This window comes from Chiloscyllium plagiosum, unplaced genomic scaffold (assembly GCF_037043375.1).
Source record: "Chiloscyllium plagiosum isolate Xiang-an unplaced genomic scaffold, Cpla_swu_hap1 HiC_scaffold_3, whole genome shotgun sequence".
NCBI classification, from domain to species: domain Eukaryota; kingdom Metazoa; phylum Chordata; class Chondrichthyes; order Orectolobiformes; family Hemiscylliidae; genus Chiloscyllium; species Chiloscyllium plagiosum.
The window spans coordinates 54,445,460-54,471,877 of record NW_028270141.1 but is presented as its reverse complement, the minus strand read 5'-3'; the positions used below and the strand labels follow the sequence as shown (position 1 = coordinate 54,471,877).

At 41.9% G+C, this 26,418-nt stretch overlaps 1 protein-coding gene across 15 annotated transcripts in view; it reads right to left on the bottom strand.

Annotated features, from left to right (window-relative positions):
* Positions 1-7,411: 7,411 nt before the first annotated feature.
* The window catches only part of adgrb3 (adhesion G protein-coupled receptor B3), an 858,467-nt gene continuing 839,460 nt past the window's right edge, over positions 7,412-26,418 (bottom strand). For all 15 annotated transcript variants that reach the window (XM_087979341.1, XM_087979352.1, XM_087979359.1 and 12 more), the window contains 4 exons: positions 15,737-15,772; positions 14,292-14,396; positions 14,127-14,180; positions 7,412-8,202 (listed from right to left, as the gene is read on the bottom strand). In XM_087979341.1, coding sequence (XP_087835467.1) covers positions 8,014-8,202; positions 14,127-14,180; positions 14,292-14,396; positions 15,737-15,772 — 384 coding nt within the window. In that variant the 3' untranslated portion in view covers positions 7,412-8,013. The remainder of the gene's footprint in view (positions 8,203-14,126; positions 14,181-14,291; positions 14,397-15,736; positions 15,773-26,418) is intronic.

Here is a 26,418-nt window from a genome sequence, read left to right as displayed (position 1 = left end):
TCATTTCTCCCTCCAACTCTATTTTGATTTAGTCCCTACCCTCCCCTTCACTGTTTTTGAGCACATAGCACTGCCCTTTGATGTGAAGGGGTGTTTGTCACTGGCCACTCGGGTGTTTTCCTATCTTGCTGGTGGTGGATATTGAATAAAGATTTGTGCACTTTGTGTCTTTCACTGTGTCTCACACGTATACACACACACCATGGGTGCTGGGGACAAAATAAGCACTACCGCGGTTAGGCAGTACTGTGGGGAGGTAAAAATAAAAAGAAAAAAAAAGAGTGTAAGGGCACTGCTTGTCACTGGCCAAAAGAAGAAAAAAAAAGAAAAGAAAAAAGTCAGGCAAGTCCACATTTGACATGCGGGATTTATTTAAAGAACTGCTCATGAGAGTTCAGGACCAGCATGTTCCAGTAAGGAGGAAGAACAAGGATGGCAAGGTAAGATTTACCAGGGTGTTGCCTGGAATGGAGAATAGGTCGTACGAGGATAGGTTGAGAGTTCTCGGCCTTTTCTCGTTGGAACGGCGAAGGATGAGGGGTGACTTGATAGAGGTTTATAAGATGATCAGAGGAATAGAAAGAGTAGACAGTCAGAAACTTTTTCCCCAGGTGAAACAGAGTGTTACAAGGGGACATAAATTTAAGTTGAAGGGTGGAAGGTATAGGGGAGATGTCAGGGGTGGGTTCTTTACCCAGAGAGTGGTGGGGGCATGGAATGCGCTGCCTGTGGGAGTGAGTCAGAATCTTTGGTGACCTTTTCGCGGCAATTGGATAGGTACATGGATGGGTGCTTAAGCTAGGACAAATGTTCGGCACAACATCGTGGGCCGAAGGGCCTGTTCTATGCTGTATTGTTCTATGTTCTATGTAAGGGACCCTTGGATAATAAGAGGTTGTTAATTTAATCAAATGGAAAAAAAAGCAGATACAAGGTTTTGGAAGCTAAAATTGGACAGGACAAGTGAGGAATATAAAGAAAGCAGGAAAGAACTCAAGTAGGGAATTACGAGATCAAGAATGAGCCATGAAATGATGAAGGGCTTTTGCCCAAAACATTGATTTTCCTGCTCCTCGGATGCTGCCTGACCTGCTGTCCTTTTCCAGCACCACTCTGATCTAACTCTGGTTTCCAGCATCTGCAGTCCTCACTTTTGCCATGCAATGACCTTGGCAAGTGGGATTAAATGGAATCCCAAGGCATTCTGTACATAGATTAAAAACAAGAGGACAACTAGGGAGAAGGTAGGATCACTCAAAGATAAAGGCAGGAATTGCTGCTTGGTGGCAGAGGATGTGGGGTGAGATCCCAAATGAGTACTTAGGTATTCAGCCGGGGAAGGATGTGGAGGATAGTGAGGCTTATGTGGAGCATGCCCAATATGCTCGGGCATTTTGAGATCAAGATCAAAGTGGTATTGGATCTCTTGAGAAGCATTAAGGTGGATACGTCCCCATGGACTGATGGTATCTTTTGCAGGTTATTGAGTTGCAAAAGAGGAGATTGCTTGGGGCCTTGACTAGGATCTTTGTATCCTCATTAGCTGCTGGAGAGGTCACAGAGGACTGGTGAGTAGCTAATGTTGTTTCTCTGTTCAAGAAGGGAAATTGAGACAATCCAGGAAACTATAGACCGTGAGTCACACATCAGTAGTTGGGAAGCTGTGGAGAGAATTCTTAGGAATAGGGATTATGTTGCATTTGGAAAAGCATGGGCTAATTAGGGACAGTCAGCATAGGTTTGTGGGGGTTAGGTCATGTGTTACTAACTTGATTGAATTTTTCAAGGAGTTGATGAAGATCAATGAGGGTAGAGCAGTGGATGTTGTTTACGTGGATTTTAGTAAGGCTTTCGACAAGGTCCCTCATGGTAGGCTCATCCAGATGATTAAGATGCATGGGATCCAAGATGACTTGGCTAAATGGCTTCAGAATTGGCTTGCTCATAGAAGGCAGAAGATAGTGATGGAAGGGTGTTTTTAAGGCTGGAGATCCATGACTAGTGGTGTTCTGCAGAGATCTGTACTTGTACCTTTGCTGTTTGTGATATATATAAATGACTTGGATGAAAATCTAGATGGGTAGGATAGTAAATTTGCAGATGATACAAAGATTGATGGAGTTGTGGATAGTGTAGAAGGTTGTCAAAGGATACCGCAGATCAGTTGCAGATACAGGTGGAGAACTGGCGGATGGAGTTTAATTTGGGTAAGTGTGAGGTGCTGCACTTTGGGAGATCAAATAGAGTCAAACAGCACGGAAACAGATCCTTCGATCTAACTCATCCATGCCGACCAGATATCCTAAATTAATATAGTCCCATTTGCCAGCACTTAGCTCATATCCCTCTAAACCCTTACTAGTCATATACCCATTCGGGTGCCTTTTAAATGTTGTAATCATACTTCCTCTGGTAATGGCAAATGTTGTAATATTCACCACTTCCTCTGGCAGCTCATTCCATAAACGCACCTACTCTGCATGAAAAGGTTGCCCTTTAGGTCACTTTTATATCTTTCCTCTCTCACCCTAAACCTATGCCCTCTAGTTCTGGATTCCCTCACCCCAGGAAAAAGACCTTGTCTATTTATCCTATCCATGCCCCTCATGATTTTATAAACTCTAAGGTCACCCCTCAGCCTCTGACACTCCAGAGAAAACAGCCCCAGCCTATTCAGTCTCTCCCTGTAGCTCAAATTGTCCAATCCTGGCAACATCCTGTTAATCTTTTCTGAATCCTTTCAAGTTTCACAACATCCATCCTATGGGATGGATACCAGAACTGCACACAATATTCCAAAAGTGGCCTAACCAACGTCCTGTACAGCCGCAACATGACCTAATTCTTATACTCAATACTGTTAAGGAAAAGTGCACAGTTTTGGCAGGACCCTGAACTGCATTGATAGACAGGGAGATCTTGGGGTTCAATTCCATAGCTCCCTGAAAGTGGTCATTCAAGTACATAAGGTGGTAAGGAAGGTGTTTTGCATGTTTGCCTTTATTGGTTGAAGAATTGAGTACAAAAGTCAGGATGTCATGTTGCAGCTTTATAAGACTTCGGTTAAGCCATACAAAGAGTATTGCACTCAATTCTGGTTGGCACATGACAGGGAGGGGATGGGGACTTTGGATAGGGTGCAGAAGAGGTTTACCAGGAAGCTGTCTGGGTAAGAGAGTATGAGCTATAAGGAGAAGCTAAAACAACTCAGGTTGTTTTCTCTGGAGTGGCAGTGGCTGAAAGGAGACTTGCTAGAAGCCTGTAAAATTACGGGATCCTTAGATTTGGTTGATGGTCAGAGTCTTTTTTCCCATTTAAAATGGTTAATGCTACGGGGCATGCATTGTAGGTGAGAGGGGAAAAGTTCAAAAGAGATGTGAGGGGCAAGTTTTTTTGACACAGAGTGTTAGGAGTTTAGAACACACTGCTGGGGTGGTGGCGGACGCAGATACGATAGGAGCATTTAAGGTATCCCTCTAGCTGTACTGTTCCATGTTCTATATTCCTCTACTCAAAAATAGAATTATGTTTAAAATGATTCCGTTTGGTAATTTAAAGTCTATAACAGTCCCTTATAATTATTTTGAGCTTTCGTTTGTTTTCTGCATCAATCAGTTCTAATGGATTCACAAATGGATCTTTGATTTAAAGAATACAGAGATTTTGAACAATTCTTAGACGCATCAATTAGGATATTTGGGATGATAGTTAATCAGCAGGAGGTGACACTATATATGCTAAACAGACAGCTAAATGGTTTTCCTAGTCCCAGCTTGGTAATGATCTATGGAACTGGTAAGCTAAGACAGGCAAGCTGTTATGGAGTCAATCAACATTGACATGTTAATGAAAGAATGAGGAAACAGGAGGACGTGCATTCCATGGCAACTAGTTTTAAAGAAGCCAATCAGGAATTGAACATAAAACTGAAAGAACTGTAATCAGAAACAAAAATTGCTGGACAAACTCAGCAGATCTGGATGCATCATTGGAGAAAAAAAGAGTTAACATTTCGGATCTAGTGGCTCTTCTTCAGAAAGAAGTTTAGCATACACTACCTAGTCAATGCAAGACTGATCATGAAGTGTTCATGTATTAAGAAGCTAATTACAGTTCAGGATTCTTCTGATTATACACAGAAGGTCATGGCTAAGATGGTTGAGAACATAAGAAGGACTTCAATCAACAGAATAAAGACCTCTGCCCAATTAAACTATTCTCACAAATAGGCATGACAACGTGGATTGGCTGCAAGCTATTGCCTTTATTAAATATCATTTCAGTTGTACTTGAAAGTATAAAATAAATGCTGTAAAAAATTGTAAAATATATTTTGTAACCAATTTATACTGATAAAATTTTAGATTTGCTCCCTCAAATCTATTTATTTATATCTGACATTAGTTGTAAGTGCATCCCAAAATCTTACTAGGATGTTAGCTAGTGCTTTTTTTAATGTGATATTTGGTCATTACTATTTACCAGTTCAAAGTTCCCTCAGCTGTCAATTGAAATGAGTAAGCACAAGGAGTAGGGACGGACTGTTTTTCACTTCTTTACATCCCATTCAACAGATCACTGATAATAACTGTGTCATTTTGCCATTCTGTACTGTTGCCAAAAAGATTTTCCAATTGAGCCTTCAATGTTTGCATTTACCACAGACAAAGCAGTATGCATTTATCCAGCAGCCTTTGACATAAGAAACATCCTTAGACAGAGAGAAAAGTTAGCAATCCTTGTGGCATTGATAGAATATGGGATCCAAATTTCAGGAGGATTATTGATCTAATTAATCCTCTCAGGAAAAGTGATCAGAACATGATAGAATTTATCATTCAGTTTGAAGGTGAGAAGTAACAAGAATGGGAGTACCCAAGTGGCCCTATGCACCATTCAATTAGATCTTAGCTGATTTGCTTTTAACTTCAACTTTCCATTCCTGCATATCCTTGATATTCATTCATCTCCTTGGTAATTAAGAATCTATCTATTTCTGCCTTAAAAGTACTTAAAGATTTTACATCCATAGCTTTTGAGGAAGGGAATTTAAAGACTCTCAATCCTCTGAGAGAACATTCTTTTTCACATCTATATCTTAAATGAACAATCTCCTACTTTAAACTACAGCCCTTAGTTCTAGATTGCCCATAGTTCTAGATTGCCCACAAGAGGAAAGATCCTTTCCACATTAACCTGGTCAAGTCCCCTTGGAAACTTTTCAATTAAGTCACCTCTGGTTCTTTTAAAGTCCAGAGAATACTGGCATAACCTTTCTTCATAAAATAATCCACACTCAATTATCATGTTAGAATTGAATAAAGACAATTACAGAGCTGTGAAGACAGAGGTGGCCAAAGTGGACTGAGAAAATAGGTTAACAGGTAAGACGGTAGAGAAAACAATGGCAATCTATTAAGGAGACATTTCATTTCATTTTGTACACAAATGGGATGGTGATTCCAATACTGAATAGGATAATGGTCGAGTAGATAGAATGACTAATGACATTTGCAAGTTCTGATCAAATGGTCGTCAAGTAGTCAGGAAGTGGGTGGGCATAGGGTTAAAGTTATGCAAAGTACGACTCTGAAGAAATGAGTTTGATGATGATGGGAGGAACAATCACCGAGCGAGAGTACAAAGTGTTGAGGACTTTGAGTCTATTGAGGATTTAAGCTGTACTGCCAGATTCATAAAAGTCCTACAGCATGGAGACAGGCCCTTTAGCCAAAACTGGTCCATGCCGACTAAACGTCCATCCACGTCAAACCTATTTCCCTGCACTTGGTCCATATCCTTCTAAACCTCATGTATTTGTCCAAATGCCTTTTAAGTTTTTTAATGTATCTGCCTCAACCACTTCCGCTAGCAGCTCATTCCATATGCATATCACCCTCTGTGTAAAAACATTGCCCATCAGGTTCACTTTTATTCTTTCCCCTCTCATCTTAAACTGATGTCTTCTAGTCCTCAGTTCCCCAACCCCGGGATAAAGACTGAGTGCATTCATCCTATCCATGCCTTTCGTGATCTTATACAGTTCTAAAAGATCCCCCCTCAATCTCCTATGCTCTAAAGAAAAAAGTCCTAGTTTGACCAACCTCTCCCTGTAACTCAGACCCTTGAGTCCCGGCAACAAGCTTGCACATTTCTTCTGCATTCTTTCCAGTTTAAAACATCCTTCTTAGAGCAAGGTGATCAAAATTGAACACAATACTCCAAGTGTGGCCTCATCAATGTCCTGTACAACTGCAACATAACTTCCCAACATCTCTATTCAATGCCTTGACTGATGAAGGCCAGTATGTCAAAAGCCTTCTTCACTGCCCTGTCTGCCTGTGATTCCACTTTCAGAGAACAGTGCACCTGAACTCCAAGGTCCCTCTGTTCCACTACACTCCTTAAGGCCCTACCATTCACCATGAAACTCCTACCTTGGTTTGACTGTCCAAAACTGAAAAATGTGTTGCTGGAAAAGTGCAGCAGGTCAGGCAGCATCGAAGGGCTTATGCCCGAAATGTCGATTCTCCTGCTCCTTTGATGCTGCCTGACCTGCTGCGCTTTTCCAGCAACACATTTTTCAGCTCTGATCTCCAGCATCTGCAGTCCTCACTTTCTCCTAGATGACTTTCCAAAACGCAAGATGTCACACTTATCTATATTAAAATTTATTTGCCATTTCTTGGCCCACTTCTCCTGCTGATCAAGGTCCTGCTGCAATTTCTGATAACCTTCTTCCCTGTCCACAATACCAGCTATTTAAGTGTCATCTCAGCAAACTTACTAATCACGCCTTGTACATTCTCTCCAAATCACTGATATAGATAACAAACAGCAATGGGTCCAGCACCGACCCGAGGCACACCACTAGTTACAGGCTTCCAGTCTGTCAAGCATCTTTCCACTATTACCCTCTGCTTCCCATCATCAAGCCAATTGTGTTTCCAATCTTCCAGCTTCCTCTGGATTCCATGAGATTCCTTGCTGAGTTTCTCCAGTGTTCTGTGTTTGCTTCAGACTTCTAGCATCTGCAATAATTCACCTTTAACATGGAGGAGTCATGGGTTGCAATGAATAGTGAAAAGTTTGGGAGATGGATATTCCATAAATTACTTTGGACTAGGGTAGAATATAAAAGGAGCTACTAAGAGGAACTTGAGGCCGCCTTAACCATCAAAAATGAACTTGGATTATCAGATTTTGATATGCAGATGTACCTTAAACACTATTACAAAACTGCAAGTAATAGGAACCTTGAGCCTGTCTTTTATCGAGAATGTCTGTTTTTAACTTGGTGTGTAACTTGGTCTAGCTCCATGGCTATAATTGTAAAATAACTCTGGAACACAATTGTCAAAAGCAGATTCTCAATTATCTACAAAAATGTAGGAAGTAGATGAAACTAATATGTAGACAAAAATTTATTTACACCATACAGCATTTTAAATATTTTGTACACGTTTGCAGCCAAGAAAGCTACTTCTGCGCTTTCGTGTGACATCTGCAATAATAAAGATGTGAAATATATTATTCATATAAAAGTGAGAGTATTACTTTATTGCATTGAAAGCAATGAAGAACATAGTTCAACAACCATTCATTTAAATGACAGAAAATTGTTTGCTTTTATATTATAAAGTAAAAAGTGTAGTAATGGCCAAACAGACTGTTATAAATCTTAAAAACTGCATAAATATATACATTGTGCTTCATGGTGAAGTTTTCTTTTTAAAACTAAACCAAATGAAGCTATTACAACATATATCTTTGCTTGAGGTTTATCTATAAAGATTACCTTACAATTCATTCCACATTAACGTACAACACATGATGGTAATAATTGTACATCCTGTATCTCACTAAGTAAGGTAGTGAGAAATGTTAAAGACATAGACATCTTTTCCTGGTGCATAAAGTCCCTAAATTACTCTAAGAGAGTCCAGACATACAGACCAGGCTTTTGTAAAAATGTTTGAAGTGCAAGAGATTCAGCTTGTGATCAACTTCAATTTAAACTTCAGTTTGGAAATCCCCTTCCTGCACGTCTAACGGCATAGAGATACATTTTTCCCATTCCGCTTGTCTTAATTCTAATGCCTCTTTTGCCTCTGCATTCAATACGTTCATTGGTGAATAATGTTGGTAGTCACTGGGGTTCTTATAAGTGTCCCATTCATGCTTGCTGGGTGTTGGGTTGTCCTGTGGAGAGACATTAAAACAGCTTTATGTGTGGTTCTTGGTTTGAGTTGGAAATTTTCAGACTGCTGGAGGGCACTTTACACAGTACACTGAAATACAAAAAGGACATTGTTTCAAAGCAGCTACATGTATGAATGAAAAAAAATTCCCGCCATCCTTAAGTCCTTCCATAAGTCTTCACTTCCCCATATCACTCTAATCTTGTGAAGCTTCTACTGTTCCCCAACAGCGGCACGGTGGCACAGTGGTTAACACTGCGCCAGAGACCCGGGTTCAATTCCCGCCTCAGGCAACTATCTGTGTGGAGTTTGCACGTTCTCCCCATGTCTGCGTGAGTTTCCTGTGGGTGCAGGTTAGATGAATTGGCCATGCTAAATTGCCCGTAGTGTTAGGTGAAGGGATAAATGTAGGAGAATGGTTCTGGTTGGGCTGCTCTTCAGAGGGTCGGTGTGGACTTGTTGGGCTGTAGGGCCTGTTTCCACACTGTAGGTAATCTAATCTAATCATCTCTGCTTTCTGGTCCCTGGCTTTTAACCACAGTCAAGGCATCAGCAGACAATGACCTACCTCTGGAAATATTCTCCTAATCGCTCTCATCTCCTTGAAGTCTTTAAGACTCTCCTTAAAATTGACTACTTTGATGAGGTCTGCCCCAACATGCAGTTGATGAAACTAATGTGGAGAAAAAGGTGCTTACACTACCCATTTTAAATTGATTCGCAGAACTACAGAACGGTTACAGTGCCAGAGGAGATAATTCAGCCTACTCTGTTGCACCATACTTTTATTCAATTTCACAGCTATTTCAGTGTGTTTGTGTAGTGTACAATAAACCTGATGCAAAATATACTTGATTAAAAATGGCAAGGTTGTGTCAAAACTATCATACTTTGATGATGCTCCTGTGCACTATTTAAAACAAAAGAACATCAAAAATAGGAGCAGTAGTACGCCATTCGGCCTCTCAATCATTTCTTGCCATTTTACAAGATCAGGGCTAATCTGCCACAATTCCTCCTGACATTACAAAATTCTATCTACCTACTCTTCAAATACTTGCAGTGATCTAACCTCCACAACTTCCTGGGGTAGAGAATTCCAGAAATTCATTAACCTCTGGGAGAAGGAATCCCTTCACATGTCAGTTTTAAATGAGTATCCCTTATTCAGTAACTATATCTTGTTTGCAGTTTCCTCAGAGTTGAAAACATCTTCGCAAAACCTACCCTGTAAGGCCTTTTATGTTTCAATAAAATCATTCTTTATTCTTCTACATTAAAATTAATAAAAATCTAACCTGCTTATCAGTTCTTGCTAAGTCAGCTCCTTCAAGTCAGGAGTCAGCCTGGTGAATCTTTCAAACATTGTCTAATGCCAGTATATGTATTTTTAAATGTAGGACCAAAACTGTACACAGTACTCCAGATACAGCCTCAACAATACCCTGTACAGTTGTAACAGGAATTCACTATTTTTAATCTCTAGATTCCTCTGTTTAGCACTTTCGGACACTCTCTATTTAAATAATCTGCCTTTTGATTGTTTCTACCATTCTTTAAACCTCACATTTTTCTACATCAAACTTCAACTGCCATGTTTTTGTCCACTCACTCAACCTATCTATATCCCCCTGCAGATTATTTATGTCCTCATTGCAACAGGCCTTCCCACATATTTTTGAATCATCAGATAATTTGAATATATTACACTCTTGGATCTTCATCTAAATCATAGATATAGATGGTAAATAACAGACGCTCTAAGACTGATCCTTGTGACACTGTACTAGTTACATTTTTCCATCCTCAGAAAGTTCCATTAATCCTAACTCTCTGTCTTTTGTGCATTAATCAATCCGCAGTCAATGTTAATACATTACCTACACCCCCAATATCCAAGGCAGTTGGAGGAGAATTGCATAAAAGACATTTGGATAAGTACATGAATAGGAAAGGTTTGGAGGGAAATGGGCCAGGAGTAGGCAGGTGGGACTAGTTTAGTTTAGGAACATACTGGGCATGGACTGTTTAGATCGAAGGGTCTGCTTCTATGCTGTACGACTCTGTGATCCTGATTCCAGTAAATTCCACTACGGTGTGCAGTATTGTTGTGACTGTCTCATTAAAGAAAAATTATTGCCCTTTGAGAGAATAACAGGTCCCCGTCATAGTGGAGGAGACCATCAGACTGCAATAATGCAACATCAACAGCGCGAAATAAAGCCAAACCAACTTGAAGAGAGCAGAGAGAATTGTACACCTACAAAAACTCACATCTGACCAAGGATGCTGGCCTTGAGAGCTAAAATCTACACTCCATGACAACTGGGAGTGGAACCTGTGGTCCTGATGTGAAATTTAAATAGGACAGACTGAATGGCTCCCCTCTGACTTTAAAAAACCAGAATTACCACAAAGTTTCACCAACGAGAAGGATATGACTGATTTTGAGGTCAGGGATGAGTGTGTGAATACTCTAGAGAATGTCAATATAATGAAGTCCCACATGGCACAAAACTAAAATCACATGAGGTTTGGGGTGGGCTGGCTGGATGGATACAAAACTGGTGTGATCATATAAGATAAAGGGTAGCGTTGGAAGGCTCTTTTTCAGAATGAAGACTGGTAACTAGTGGTGTTGCACAGGGATCACTCTTGTGTCCTCTGTTGTTTGTAGTATATATAAATGATCTGGAGGAAATGTGGTCAGCTGATTAGTAAGTGTGCAGATGACATGAAGATTCGTGGAGTTGCTGACAGGGTGGACAATTGTGAACTGTTACAACAGGATATAGATAGATTGGCGGCTTGGGCACAAAAATGGCAGATGGAGCTTAATCCAAACGTGAGGTAATGTATTTTGGAGGATCAAATTTAGGTGTGAATTATACAGTAAATGGCAGAACCCCAGGGGAACATTAACATACAGATGGATCTGGGTGTGCAGGTCCACAGTTCCCTAAAAGTGACAACACAGGTGGCCAAGGGGATTAAGAAGGCATATGGCATGCTTGCCTTCATCAGCCGAGATATGGAGTACAGAAGTTGGCAAACCATGTTGTAGCTATACAAAACCCTTGTTAGGTCGCATTTGGAGTATCATGTGCTGTTTTGGTCACCACACTACCAGAAGGACATGGAAGCTGTGGAAAGAGTTCAAAGAAGGTTCCAGAATGTTGCCTGGTCTCGAGGGCATTAGTTATGTGGAAAGTTAAAAAGACCAGAATTGCTTTCTGGTCTTTCCGGAAAGACAGCAGCTGAGAGAAGACCTGGTAGAGATCTATGAAATTATGAGAGGCATAGGTGAATAGTCAAAGGCTTTTTCCCAGGGTTGAAGTTTCAATTACAAGGGGGCACATGTTGAAGGTGAGAGGGGGAAAGTTTAAGGGAGATGTGCAAGTCAAGTTTTTCACACAGAGAATGGTCGGAACCTGGAATAGACTGCCAGAAGAGGTGGTGGAAGCAGGCACATTGTTGACATTTATGAGGCATCTGGATGAACATGAATAGGGAGGGAATAGAGGGATACGGATTGAATAAGGGTAGAAAGCTTGTTTTTTAGTTAACTCCAATGACACACCTTCTATAACTCCCAAATATTCTCACCTGGCAGAAATTGCAGGTATCAATTTTCATTTCATAAAAGGACTGTTACTATGTTACTAATATGTAATGGCTCCAAACTCGCAAACATAAAAATTAGGAGCACATCATTTGGCCCCTCTGGCCAGCTTCTCTTTTCAACAAGATCGTATCTGATCTGACTATGGTCTCATCTCTAGTTTCCTACCTGTGCCAATAACCACCGACTCCCTTGCGAGTCACAAACCTATCTACCTTTGCCTTCAGAAATAATTTACCCTGCCTCTACTGTGCTCTGGCCACAGATGAATAACTCCTTTAAAAAGCATCCCCTTTCTCTGTCATGCAATGTGAGACCCCTTTTTACTTAAACTGTGTCCTCTATTTTTAATCTGCCTCCCACAAATGGAAACATCCTTTCAGCAGCCACCATATCAAGTCATTTCAGGTACTTTTATGTTTCAAAAAGATCACTTCCTGTTCTTCTAACCTCCAACAGGATATAGACCCAGTCTGTCTGACCTATCCTCATGGGATAAGTTCTTTGTCACAGGAATCAGTTGAGTGAACCTTTTCTGAATTGCTTAAAATGTAAATTATATCCTTTCATAGATTAAAAAATTAAAACTGTTCGCAGTACTCCAGAAGTGTTAATAATGACACCAACATGGCTAAACAAGTTATTAAAAAACACTTATTTTTTCTCTTTGAAACCTGATGGTGACCAGTCAAATACATTGTTTGAAATCAGCAGATATGCATCTGTAATCTTTTGGTCATTATGGGTGAACTGTGGGATACATTTGCATTGAATAAAAGGGAGTTTGTATCTTGCACAAACTGAATGTGCAATGAATGGGTTAACTATCTCACAGGTCACCTGTCTCAACTGAATGAACAAGGACCAAAAAAATCACATCTATGGTTGATGTAATATTAAGCTGTCACTTGCAAAGTGGCTAAATAAACAGCTCACACAATATGCTAAACCTCTGAAGTGTGTCACTAAAGTCTTACAAGAATGCTGACCTTTGTCAACAGTGTTGACTTTTTAACATTCTGATCCTTACTTTCAAATCCCTCTATTTGCCCCTCCCTATCGCTGTAATCTCCTGTAGTCCTACAATCCTCTTGATATCTGTGCTCTACCAATCCTGACCCTTTGATTATTCATGTTTTTAAATGCTCCGCCATTGATTGTTCTGTACTCAGCTGCTTAGGCCTAAACTCTAGGCTTCCACCCTACACCTCTTTGGCTCATTTTCTCACCAAGATTTACATTCCCTCACCACTTTTTGGGGCAGCACAGTGGCTCTTTGGTTAGCACTGCTGCCTCATAGCACCAGGGACCTGGGTTCAATTCCAGCCTCAGGCGATTGTCTATGTGGAGTTTCCACATTCTTCCTGTGTCTGCATGGGTTTCCTGCAGGTGCTCCATTTTCCTCCCACAAGCCAATAATGTGCAGGTTAGGTGAATTGGCCATGCTAAATTGCCCACAGTGTTCAGGGATGTGTAAGTTATTTGCATTAAGTTAGGGGTAAATATTGGGTCTGGGTGAGTTACTCTTTCGTGGGTTGGTATGGATATGTTGGGCCAAAGGGATTCTAAAAAAATGCTCCTAAAAGCCTACCTTTTTTTGACAAAGCTTTTCTATTATTGTCCTAAATGTGTGGGTTATTAATTTTGTTTGCTAACACTCTGAGAAGGATGGGATAGTTTATTACACTGAAGGGTGTCAGAAAATTTGGATTATTACTGACAGACCTTTTGTCGTGTTTCTCCCTTCCTGCAGATAGTCTCATTTTAATTCATGTCACATCTTTTACTCACATATCACACCAACCTACAAATTAGCACTGTCAGCCTGCTCCGCTATTCGATATGATTATGGCCAACCCCCAGTTTTAGGCTCTCCTCTGCTCATTCACCTTGCCAAGCTTCCTCAGGATTTTATACATTTCACATCTTAATTATTTAAACTCCAGCTTAAAGCCTGAACTTTCCAACCTTTCTTCAGAGTTTAGCTCAATCACTCTCGATATTAGATTAATAAACCTTCTGAGAACTGCTTCTAATCCATTTACATTCTTCCTTAAATAAGGAGATCAATACTGTACAGTACTTTTGATGTCTCACCAGCACTTTGTACAGCTGAAGCATAACCTCCCTACTTTTGGATCCTTTAATGATGTCCTGGCATAACATTTCACTGCATTTAATCTTGCAACCTCTGGAGTACACAGAGATAGAGAAGTCAGATTCTGATATGGTCTAATGAGAATAGGGAATTATGGATGTAATTGTGAAGAAGCACATATATTCAATGGAGTTGCTGTACTTACACTTGCACTACCCCTCTCATACCCTGCTGCTGAGATAGTCCATGTTTTTTCATTCTGTAGAAACAAACAGAAGGATCTGGTGAGCACATATGGATTGTTGCACAAACAGGCCAAATGCAATAGCTTTTAAAAAAAATGTCTACTTGGAAATGAATCAATACTTACTATGCTGCTTGTACTTGGGGGCTCACGGAACCTGTCCAGTGTCTGGAATTTTTGATTTAACTCCTGAAATAATTCCATATGCCGCTTTCTTGTGTGCATGACTTTCTGGAAACCGACAAGATTCACAATAAACCTTCAACTTAGTTAAAATGTACTCAAATCAGCTCATGAGATTAGAAAAAAAATAAATCAAAAAGCCAAAAGGGTGATGTATTTTGGAAGATCTAATTCAGGAGGGAGGTTTACAGTAATGGCAGAACCCTTAGTAGCATCAACATATAGAGGGATTTAGGCCTACAGATCCACAGTTCCCTGAAAGTGACAACACGAATAGTAAGGTGGTCAAGAAGACATATGGCACATTTACCTTCATCGCTCAGGACATAGAGTATAAAAATTGGTAAGTCATGTTGCAGCTGTAATGAGGCCAAAATTGGAATATTGTGTTCAGTCCTGATCACCACACTACCAGAAAGATATTAAGGCTTTGGACATGGTATAGAGTCAGAAACCAGGGTGTCGCCTAGTTTGGAGGGTATTAGCAATGAGGAATGATTGGACAAACTTAGTTTGTTTTCACTTAAACATCAAAGGATGAGAGGTGACCTGATAGAAGTTTACAAAATTGTGAGAGACATGGAAAGAATGGTTAGTCAGTTCCCTTTTGTCCCAGCATCAATTACTAAGGGACTAAGGTAAAAGGGTTTAAAGGAGATTTGAGAGGTAAGGTTTTTACACAAAAGGTGCTAAGTGACTGGAATGTGCTGTCAGAGGTGGTCATGGAGGCAGACACAATAGCAACGTTTATGAGACATCTTGACAGATATATCAAAAGGAAGGGAACAGAGCGATACGGGCTGCGTACAGGCAAAAGGTTTTTAGTTTAGAAATGCCTCAAGTGGCAGCACAGTCTTGGTGGGTTGTCTCTGTGCTGTACTGTTCTTTGCTAACTTACAAACCAGATTTTACAAGGATACATATGGAAAGAAATTCCAATAGCTGTCAGTGTTGAGAATTAGTTAGTGCCAATTAATTAATTAATTAATTAATTAATTAATTAGTTAATTAGTAGTTGCACAAAATGTTTTACTGAGCAGAGTGCAGGTGTAGGAATTTTATATGTGAGATGATATTATGTTTACTTTGTACTATTGATTTGTTTCTCCAAAATATGAATGCATTCATTTTGGAAGGACTGCATCACAGAAGTTTAGTTCACAAATAATGAATTCATGATCTCTCAACATGAAATGACGAGGAATTGAAAGGTGTTTTCAAAACAGGCACTGAGAAGGTGTTGGACGGAAGAAGAGCTTTATCCATGCTATATTCTCAATTTCTTCAAATTAGATCAATCTTGCTAGGAGCCTAGCACTTTTGGGCCAGAAATTAATACAATGTCAAACATTGATTGTGAATTGTATTTGTAAATCCTGAAAGCTTACTTCAAAATCCAGGTCTGAATAGCGGGATTTTCTTCTCTGCAAAACATGAAAGGAATCATTAGATTTCTTGATGTGAGATTTTAGAAGAACCGTTTCGTTTTCCTGCTTAAAGTTGCTTGTGCTGCTGTCTGATATTCTACTTTTATCCTGTCAATAGTATTGCATCTGGTCTTAAATTGCGAAGTCTGCTGATGTGATTACATATCAGAGATTTGAATGACTTGTGACAATTTTGCCTCTTCTGGTTGGCATTTAGGGGAAAAGTGGTCACAATGACCCCCATTCTTTGATATGAAAGTGGTCACAATGACCCTCATTCTTTGATATAAAATTTTGAGTGAAACTCTGAACCTAAAGTAATGCACACAAATACACATACCAGCACATCAAGTTACGGAGCAATCAGGCTGGCACCTTATGGATTGGGCCAAACACTCTTTGCTATGATGGTGAAATAGTCCCCAGTACTTAAAACATTGTCTCACATGACGAATCACCTATATCAATTAAAGAGTTTGAAACAACACTCATAGGCATCAAAGCCAATTTTAAAGCCGTCAGTTATAATGACTAAAGTTCTCACCTTAATATTTGTTAATATTAATAACTCACCTTAACGTTCTCACTCTAACATCATACCAAAGCAAACACTTGTTGAATCATTGCTTTTTGTAATAAGGCTAGAATTGTGCAGAGGTACAATCATGTGAAGTGTCAGCTTATCTGCTACTTGCTGCTTTGTCCTGCTGTGTCCCTTAAATGTTTGAATTTTTTTAACAATTGTTCGGTTATCTCAAATACATGCTACACCATGAGTTTCAATGTCATCACTCTGGTAGTTCTTAAAAATTAATACAAAATTATTTATATTTTATTAAGATGAAAGGAGGGCAAATCAGAATCAGACAAACTTGATGAGGCTTGTATAGGAGCGATACTCCAGCACGATGCTCTGGACGAGGAATGGGAGTGTGTGTACTTGGGGGAGGAAATGTGAGCCTGTGTATTCAGGGCAGGGTACATGAGTGCATATGTGCAGATGAGGGAATGTGAGTGCCTGTACTCCTGGCAAAGAACATGCAAGCATTTTGTCAGGCAGGGAAAATACTAACACATGTACCTAGAGCTGTTAACATGTTCTCAGGGTAATGAACATGTTAACTTGTATATTCAAGGTAACGAACATAAGAGCAGTGAACATACTAACAATATGCTCAGGTGAGTGGACATGCTAACATAAACTTAGGGCAGTAAACTTGCTAATACTTAGTCTTAGCAGTGAACACGCTGACATATACGCAGGGATATGTACATGCTAATGTGCTGACAGCAGTGAAGACACAAACACATGTATCAGGTTTATTTGGAAGCTTTCAGAGTGCTGCTCCTCCATCAGGTAGCTGACACTGCTACATGTACCAGGGCAGTAGATATTCCATCAAGTGCACTGGACAGCGAACAGACTAACACATATACACTTAACATCAAACATACTAAAACGTGCACAAAGGATAATGAACACTAGAACATAATTATCTGGGAAGTGAACTCACAAACATAAATGCTCAGGGGCCTAAACACTGTTCCATACACAATCTGGTTGGACTCTCAATGATAGCTCAGTGTTAGTGCTCTTGTTTGTGAAATGGAAGGCCGTAGGACCAAATCCTGCACCAACTACTTGAGCAGGTAATCCAGTCTGACACTGCAGTTCACCACTGAGACAATGTTAGACTGTCAAGCGAGCTGTTTTTTAAATTAGTTGCTACACTGAACCCTTGTCTGACCTCTCAGGTGGACAAAATCCAACAACATTCCTTGGAAGAAGAGCTGGATTCTCTGGGTAAAAGGACTGAATATATTCTAGCTAAATTTGCTGATGACACTGAGATAGGGAGTTATCAAGAGAATGGTAAAGAGTCTGTAAAGGAATACAAGGTATAGGCATTTCAAATGAGGAGGCAAAAATTTGGGAAATGAAGTATAATAAGGGGCATGGAAGGTTGTCCACTTTGGTAAGAAGAAAAGTTGTACATTGTGTGACTGCAGTGAGATTGTGGTGGTACAAAGGGATCTGGGTGTGCTTGTTGAGGAATGACAAAATGTTCGTATGCAGCTACAGCAAGTAATGAAGACAAATGAAATATTGTTTTTTTTACAAGGAAAATTGATTAGTGCATTGTTGAGATCACTCTAGAGTGCTATGCACACTATCAGTCTCCTTATTTGAAAGGAAAGATACTATACTGGAAGCATGATTATGGATTAGTGGTGCTGGAAGAGCACAGCAGTTCAGGCAGCATCCAAGGAGCAGTAAAATTGACGTTTCGGGCAAAAGCCCTTCATCAGGAATAAAGGCAGAGAGCCTGAAGCGTGGAGAGATAAGCTAGAGGAGGGTGGGGGTGGGGAGAAAGTAGCATAGAGTACAATAGGTGAGTGGAGGAGGGGATGAAGGTGATAGGTCAAGGAGGAGGGTGGAGTGGATAGGTGGAAAAGGAGATAGGCAGGTTGGACAAGTCATGGGGACAGTGCAGAGCTGGAAGTTTGGAACTAGGGTGAGGTGGGGGAAGGGGAAATGAGGAAACTGTTGAAGTCCACATTGATGCCCTGGGGTTGAAGTGTTCCGAGGCGGAAGATGAGGCGTTCTTCCTCCAGGCATCTGGTGGTGAGGGAGCAGCGGTGAAGGAGGCCCAGGACCTCCATGTCCTCGGCAGAGTGGGAGGGGGAGTTGAAATGTTGAGCCACAGGGCAGTGTGGTTGATTGGTGCGGGTGTCCTGGAGATGTTCCCTAAAGCGCTCTGCTCGAAGGCGTTCAGTCTCCCCAATGTAGAGGAGACTGCATCGGGGGCAACGGATACAATAAATGATATTGGTGGATGTGCAGGTAAACCTTTGATGGATGTGGAAGGCTCCTTTAGGGCCTTGGATGGAGGTGAGGGAGGAGGTGTGGGCGCAGGTTTTACAGTTCCTGCGGTGGCAGAGGAAGGTGCCAGGATGGGAGGGTGGGTTGTAGGGGGGCGTGGACCTGACCAGGTAGAGACGGAGGGAACGATCTTTGCGGAAGGCGGAAAGGAGTGGGGAGGGAAATATTTCCCTGGTGGTGGAGTCTTTTTGGAGGTGGCGGAAATGTCGGCGGATGATTTGGTTTATGCGAAGGTTGGTAGGGTGGAAGGTGAGCACCAGGGGCGTTCTGTCCTTGTTACGGTTGGAGGGGTGGGGTCTGAGGGCAGAGGTGCGGGATGTGGACGAGATGCGTTGGAGGGCATCTTTAACCACGTGGGAAGGGAAATTGTGGTCTCTAAAGAAGGAGGAGAAAGTGAGGTCTGCAGATGCTGGAGATCAGAGCTGGAAATGTGTTGCTGGAAAAGCGCAGCAGATCAGGCAGCATCCAGGGAACAGGAGAATCGATTCTCCTGTTCTCTAAAGAAGGAGGCCATCTGGTGTGTTCTGTGGTGGAACTGGTCCTCCTGGGAGCAGATACGGCGGAGGCAGAGGAATTGGGAATATGAGATGGCATTTTTGCAAGAGGTAGGGTGGGAAGGGGTGTAATCCAGGTAGCTGTGGGAGTCGGTGGGTTTGTAAAAAAAGTCAGTGTCAAGTCGGTCGTCATTAATGGAGATGGAGAGGTCCAGGAAGGGGAGGGAGGTGTTAGAGATGGTCCAGGTAAATTTAAGGTCAGGGTGGAATGTGGTGGTGAAGTTGATGAATTGCTCAACCTCCTCGCGGGAGCATGAGGTGGCGCCAATGCAGTCATCAATGTAGCTGAGGATGAGGTGGGGAGTGGTGCCAGTGTAATTACGGAAGATCAACTGTTCTACGTAGCCAACAAAGAGACAGGCATAGCTGGGGCCCATATGTGTGCCCATGGCTACCCCTTTGGTCTGGAGGAAGTGGGAGGATTCGAAGGAGAAATTGTTAAGGGTGAGGACCAGTTCGGTCAAACGAATGAGTGTTGGTGGAAGGGTACTGTTGGGGATGTTGGGAGAGGAAAAAACGGAGGGCTTGGAGGCCCTGGTCATGGCGAATGGAGGTGCAGTGGGATTGGATATCCATGGTGAAGATGAGGCGTTGGGGGCCAGGGAAACGGAAGTCTTGGAGGAGGTGGAGGGCGTGGGTGGTGTCTCGAACGTATGTGGAGAGTTCCTGGACTAGGGGGGGATAGGACAGTGTCGAGGTAGGTAGAGATGAGTTCAGTGGGGCAGGAGCATGCTGAGACAATGGGTCGGCCAGGGTGGTCAGGCTTGTGGATCTTGGGAAGAAGGTAGAACTGGGCAGTGTGGGGTTCCCAGACTATGAGGTTGGAAGCTGTGGGTGGGAGATCTCCTGAGGTGATGAGGTTCTGTATGGTCTGGGAGATGATGGTTTGGTGATGGGGGGTGGGGTCATGGTCGAGGGGGTGGTAGGAAGAGGTGTCCTCGAGTTGGCATTTGGCTTCAGCGGTGTAGAGGTCAGTGCGCCAGACTACCACTGCACCCCCTTTATCTTCCAGCACCACTAATCCAGAATCTGGTTTCCAGCATCTGCAGTCATTGTTTTTACCTACTTTCCTGGAAGCAGTTCAGAGAAGGTTCTCTTGACAGAGTGCTGCTCTGAAAGGATCATCTTATGAAGAAGGGTTGAATAGATTGGACCTATTCTCTTCAGAGTTTAGAGTTATGAGGAATGATCATACTGAAACATGGAAGATCCTGAGGGGACTTGTAAGGCAGAATATTGGGAGGATGTTTCCCCCTTCCCTATCTTCTCCCCTAGAACTGGAGAACATAGTGAAAGAATGAGAGAGCTTTAAAACTTACAATGTCCTTTTAGACAGATATATGGAGCACTCCTCTCTTTCAAAGCATGGTTAACTTGTGGTATGCTCTTCTCCAAAAAAAAATGGTAGTCTGTATCATTAGGATACATTCAAGGTTAAGTGGATTTATGTTCCAGAAGGGAATAATGGTTATCGGGGTCAAACGAGAGATTTGAGCTAATTCCGCAAGCATTTTGTTGAATGCTATGGCAGAAGGCTCAATATTTACTCCTGCTCCCAAGTCCTTTGTGTCTATATTTATCCCTTAACCAGCTTCACTACATTATCCCAATGCTGTTTTTGGCAGCTTGCTGCATACAAATTAACTGCCATGTTTGCTACATTACAACAGTAACTACTCTTCAAAAATATCTAAGCTTTTGACAGTAGGGGCACAGAGAATATGTTTCCTCTTATGGAAAGTCAGAACTGGGAGCCATCAATTAATACAGTCACCAAGATCCATTAGAGAATTCAGGAGAAACTTCTTTACCCAAAGAGCAGTGAGAATATGGAACTCATTACCACAGGGAGACAATAATTTAAATATGTTGAGAGAAAATATGTGTGCCTTTTGCTTGTTTTGACATCACACAAGCTGCACTGTTTTTTTGGAAGGATTTGCACCTTGAGTCCTTGTGAGATTTGTTACTGTATCTTACCAAATGTGCTTAACATTATAGAGCCCTACAAGCGCTCTGTGCTGCCTCCTTATTCTCTTTGATCACTTCACCATCTTTCTCTTATCTGCACCAGCATTAATAGTCATGCTACTCACTTTCACCTCACTCTATCCCTCTCTTTCATTCATTACAGGGAAGATTTAACCCACAATAGGGCAGAAAGAGCCAGATTAGCGAAAAGGTACTCAACATTAGACTCCTCACAAGTCTCATAAGACACTGAGGAAAGGCAAGCTGCTTGGTTGTCTGATAGCACCAATCAGTACTGCCAGACTGTGAGCAAGCTGGTAGCCACTAAGTGAGACAGCAAGCAAGGAAGTGACCCTGAAATGCAGGCTTGTCCCATCTATGAGCTGGGTGCCTATCCCTTTGCATCAAGTGTCCCTGTTGCCGTCTCTCAATGCTAGTTTCCCATGCATCCTGCAATGTAATTCTGTGCTTCCTGAGAGTCCTGCAAAGTGGAATGGAAAGGTGGCAGGAAGATCATGAAGGGCTGGCAAATGGCGGGTGCAATGTCTGTGCACAAGGGGTCCGTGCAGCTGGTGGCCATGGATTGTGCCCTGAGATGCTGGTGACCAACATGGAGACTCCTCACAGCCAGTGGTTAGCTAAAGTGCCCAGGTGCCTGCCCTGACCTCTATGTCAAAATTTCCCAACGTCTACCTTGTTTCATACATTTGGTAAGGTAAGAAGCTGACTATTAATGAGGCGAGATGCGCTGTTAACAAGGTGTTTAGCAAGCTATAATCTCCTTTAAACTGGCAACTCACCACTGCCTGAGAAAAGATGGAGCAAATTGCTCTGATATTGAGATAGGCTTCACAGGACATCTTGTCTGATTCTGTAGATAGGTGTACTTGAGGGAATAATTTGTTGGATGGCGGTGGACCAGAACACAACATTCTTCTCAAAATTGTTCTATTTAAGCTCTGGGTGGTACCTTCCTGCCTCACAATCACTCAAGGCATTTAAATGGGTAAAGGCAGGCAAATAAGAAGTCTAAGTCACCCAGTATCAATGTGGCAGCCTGTTGATGTGGTGTGCATGTGGAGTCCTGATCTGCAGTAATTCATGACAGGGGCTTGGACTAGGACAAGGGACTGGCTGCTGAGAGCCAACACTCACTCCCAGTACGCTTCCCTCCTCTCCTTATGGTTCTGTGGGGGTCATTTAAGAGACCTCCTGAGTTAGTAGTTAGCACACTGTTCTTTCTTTTGCTGCAGTAGAGGGATGGTGAATCAGGAACAGTGCATTGCTGGGAGACTGGAAAGGTTATCCCACATTCCCAGTTTAGCCAGAACTGCTGAGTGACAATTACTGAGAAGATCGTAGAAAGATGCTTTTAGCCTAAACTATGGAAATATCCATCCCACTGCAAAGTGAAGCTATTCCCAGGTTGACGAATTCTATTCTCTCACACACAGAAGTTATCTAGTATAGAGATCTCCCATTTCCCCTACAATAACTAGATATTACAAATCAATAATGCCTCATCTGAGGTGATGAAGTGTCATTATGTGGATAAGATCTTTACAAAAATAGAAGCAGAAAGAGAATGGAGAAAGAAGAAAAAACGGGAAAGAAGACACTGCTAGAGGGAGTGTGAGAGAGATGGAAAGACTGAGCAAAGGGGGAGAGATAGTGAGGGGTCCAGAGGTGGGACAAAAAGAGAGGAGCTAGACACTGAGATAGAGAGAGTGACAGAAAACTGAGAAAGCAATTCAGGATGCAAAAGGCTGAGAAGGAGAGATTTGTAAAGAAAGAGGCAGAGAAAATGAGGATGAGGACAGTGAGAGAGAGAGAGAGAGACGGCAAGAGGAAGACTGATAGGGAGCAGTACAGTGATTAAAAGGCTAATGGAAGAATTCTGTTGAGTTAACAGAATTTATCCATGATCATTAATGGCACATGACTGACTGCAACCACAGGAAATGTCAAATATGACCATTCAGGTCGACAATAATTCATAGTAGGTAAAATTATGACTGCAGATGCTGGAGATCAGAGTCTAGATTATAAGTGTTAAGTTAAAAATCACATGATACCAGGTTATAGTTCAACAGGTTTAATTGGAAGCATTAGTTTTCATTCCTGATGAAGGGCTAATGCCCGAAACATCGATTTTTCTGCCCCTCGGATGCTGCCTGACCTGTAATTCATAGTATCATAGTAATAGCAGCAGGAATAGGCCATTTGGCCCATTGAGCAAGTGCTGTCATTCATTAAGATCATGGCTGATCCATCCATCGTCTCAGTTCCTCCTATCTGTATTATCCCCATAACCCTTAATTCCCTACTATGCAAAAACCCATCCAACTATGTCTTGAATATATTTAATGAAGCTGCCTCTACTGTTTCCTTGGGCAGTGATTTCCATAGATTCACTACTCTCTGCGAAAAGCAGTTCCTCCTCATCTCTGCCTTAAATCTACTCCCTCTAATCTTGAGGCCATGTCCCCTAGTCCTAGTCTCACCACCAGCAGAAACAACTTGCCTGCCTCTATCTTATTGATCACTTTCATAATTTTATATGTTTCTATAAGATCCCCAGACTTTTTTTAAACTGATGGTGAAAAGTAAACATGAACATGGCATCCAGATAACCTTTTGATATCTTCAAGAGAGGTTTACAAATTCACTGTTTGATATAAGTGTCACCAGCAAGACCACTATTTGTTGCCTACCCTAACTGCGGATGTTCCTATACTGCCTTTTAGATTTTGAGTTCTGAATTACGCCCCAGTACCAGTAAACAATAATGATGTCATTCCAAGTCAGGGTGGGTGCATTGCAGAAGGTGATGTTCCCAAGCATCTGCTATTCTTGGACAGTGCTGTCACAGGAGCATTAGCGAGTTGTTGCACTATATCTTGTAGATTATATGCATTGTTGCTATTACATGCAGACAAAATCAGTTTGGTTAAAGACTAGCATCTATGCTACTGGGGATTTCAGGAACAGGCTGAAATGGGTCATCCACTCAGCATATCTGGTTGAAAACCTGTTGTAAATGGTTATCTGCATTGGCTGCAGCTTGGGCTATGGCCAACAGTGTACAAGAGTCCACTGTGCATGTTCTGTGGATTACTGTTTCCCCTGTTGTACTATTTGAGTGCCTCGTTTTTCCCAAGTATGTATGAATTAATTTGATGTAAAGCATGGTGCCAAGAAAACCAGGGAACTCAGTATATATCTCAGTATAACTTGTGCAGCTGAGCAAGTATGCCCAGTATATCCCAATTCCTCCTCTTGAGATCTCTGCCCAAAGATGGTTTTGCCCCACAGCACCGTATCCTCCATCAGGGAGGGAAAGGGAGAGGATGAAAAGGAGGCAGGTTCCCAATCAATCCACCTGCAACAGGATTCAAATCCTATGCAATTGGCATACTGGCCAACTGAGGCAATCTGTGCCCCTACCAAGGATCTGTTACAAATGGAGAAAGTGAGGTCTGCAGATGCTGGAGATCAGAGATGGAAATGTGTTGCTGGAAAAGCGCAGCAGGTCAGGCAGCATCTAGGGAACAGGAGAATCGACGTTTCGGGCATTAGCCCTTCTTCAGGAAACGTCGATTCTCCTGTCCCCTAGATGCTGCCTGACCTGCTGCGCTTTTCCAGCAACACATTTCCATATCTGTTACAAATGAACAAGAAACAGAGATAGATCATTAAGCCCATTCACCTTATTCCACACTCAACAAAAGAAGAATATAAGACCTTAGGATAAAGGAGCAGAATTAGACCATTTGGTACATCGAGTCTCATAACTAATCTAACTGTAATCTCAAATTTACATTCCCTCCATAACCCATCACGTCTTTCCTTATCAAACATCTCTCTACCTCTTAAACATATTCAAAAACTCTGCTTACATCATATTTTTAGGAAGAGAGGTCCAAAGTCTCACAATCCTCTAAGAAAATGCTTCGTCGCATGCATTATAAATAGGCAACCACTTATTTTTAAATGCATTTTCACACACAGGCTGTAGCCTTGATAATGATGGTAGAGGCTCCAGTTTCTTCCCATCACATAGTTTGACCAGGAAACTCTCCCACTCTTATTCGTTGTCACTGGCTTGTGTTGAAAAAATTTGCAGGTTGATACTCAAACTGTTTGACCGCATTACCCACAAACCTCCTGTGGCCATTGAGTCCTGAAACTGGATTTGAATCCAAAGTTCAGGCCCAGAAGAAGGGACACTATCCATTGCATCCCATGACCTCTGATTTGTTATCCTATCCTGATATAAACATAACAACTGAATTGAATTGAATTGAATTTATTGTCACGTGTAAAGAGGCACAGTGAAAAGCTTTGTTTTGTGAGCAATGCAGGCAGATCACAGAGTTAAGTAGCATAGATAAGTAAATAATAGGTAAACAATGGCAAAAACAAAAACATGGGTACAGGCGACTGTTAAGAGTTTGCTAGTCCATTCAGTATTCTAGCAATAGTACGGTAGAAACTGTTACGAAACTGGCTGTTGCGTGTGTTCAGGCTTCTGAACCTTCTCCCCGATGGTAGAGTTTGAAGAAAAGCATTTCCAGGGCGGGATGGATCTTTGAGAATGCTGGCAGCCTTTCCTTAACATTGGGCCTGGTAGATGGATTCTATAGATGGGAGATTGGCCTTTGTGATTGTCCGGGCTGAGTTCACTATTCTCTGTAACCATCTCTGTTCTTGAATGGTACAGTTGCCATACCAGGTAGTGATATATCCAGACAGAATGTTCTCGATGACGCATCTACAAAGGTTGGCAAGGGTATTCACTGTCAGGCCAAATTTCCTCAGCTGCCTGAGTAAGAAGAGATGTTGTTGGGCCTTTGTAACCAGTGCGTCCACATGAAGAGTCCAAGAAAGCTTGTTTTGGATGACCACTCTCAGGAGCTTGATACTCTCCACTCGTTCCACCTCTGCTGTTAATGTGGGGGGGGCATGAATAACATCCTGCCGAAAGTAAATAATGAGCTCCTTGGTTTTGCCGGCATTGAGAGCTAGGTTGTTCTCGTTTACCAGGTCTTCCACCTCCCATCTGTAGTCTGTTTCGTCACCATCTGAGATTCAACCAGCTATGGTGCTGTCATCAGCAAACTTGTAAATGCCATTAGTCTGGTATTTGGCGATGCAGTCATGGGTATACAGTGAGTACAGTAGGGGGCTGAGTACGCACCCCTGGGGTGAGTGTTAGTGAGGACTCAGTACCT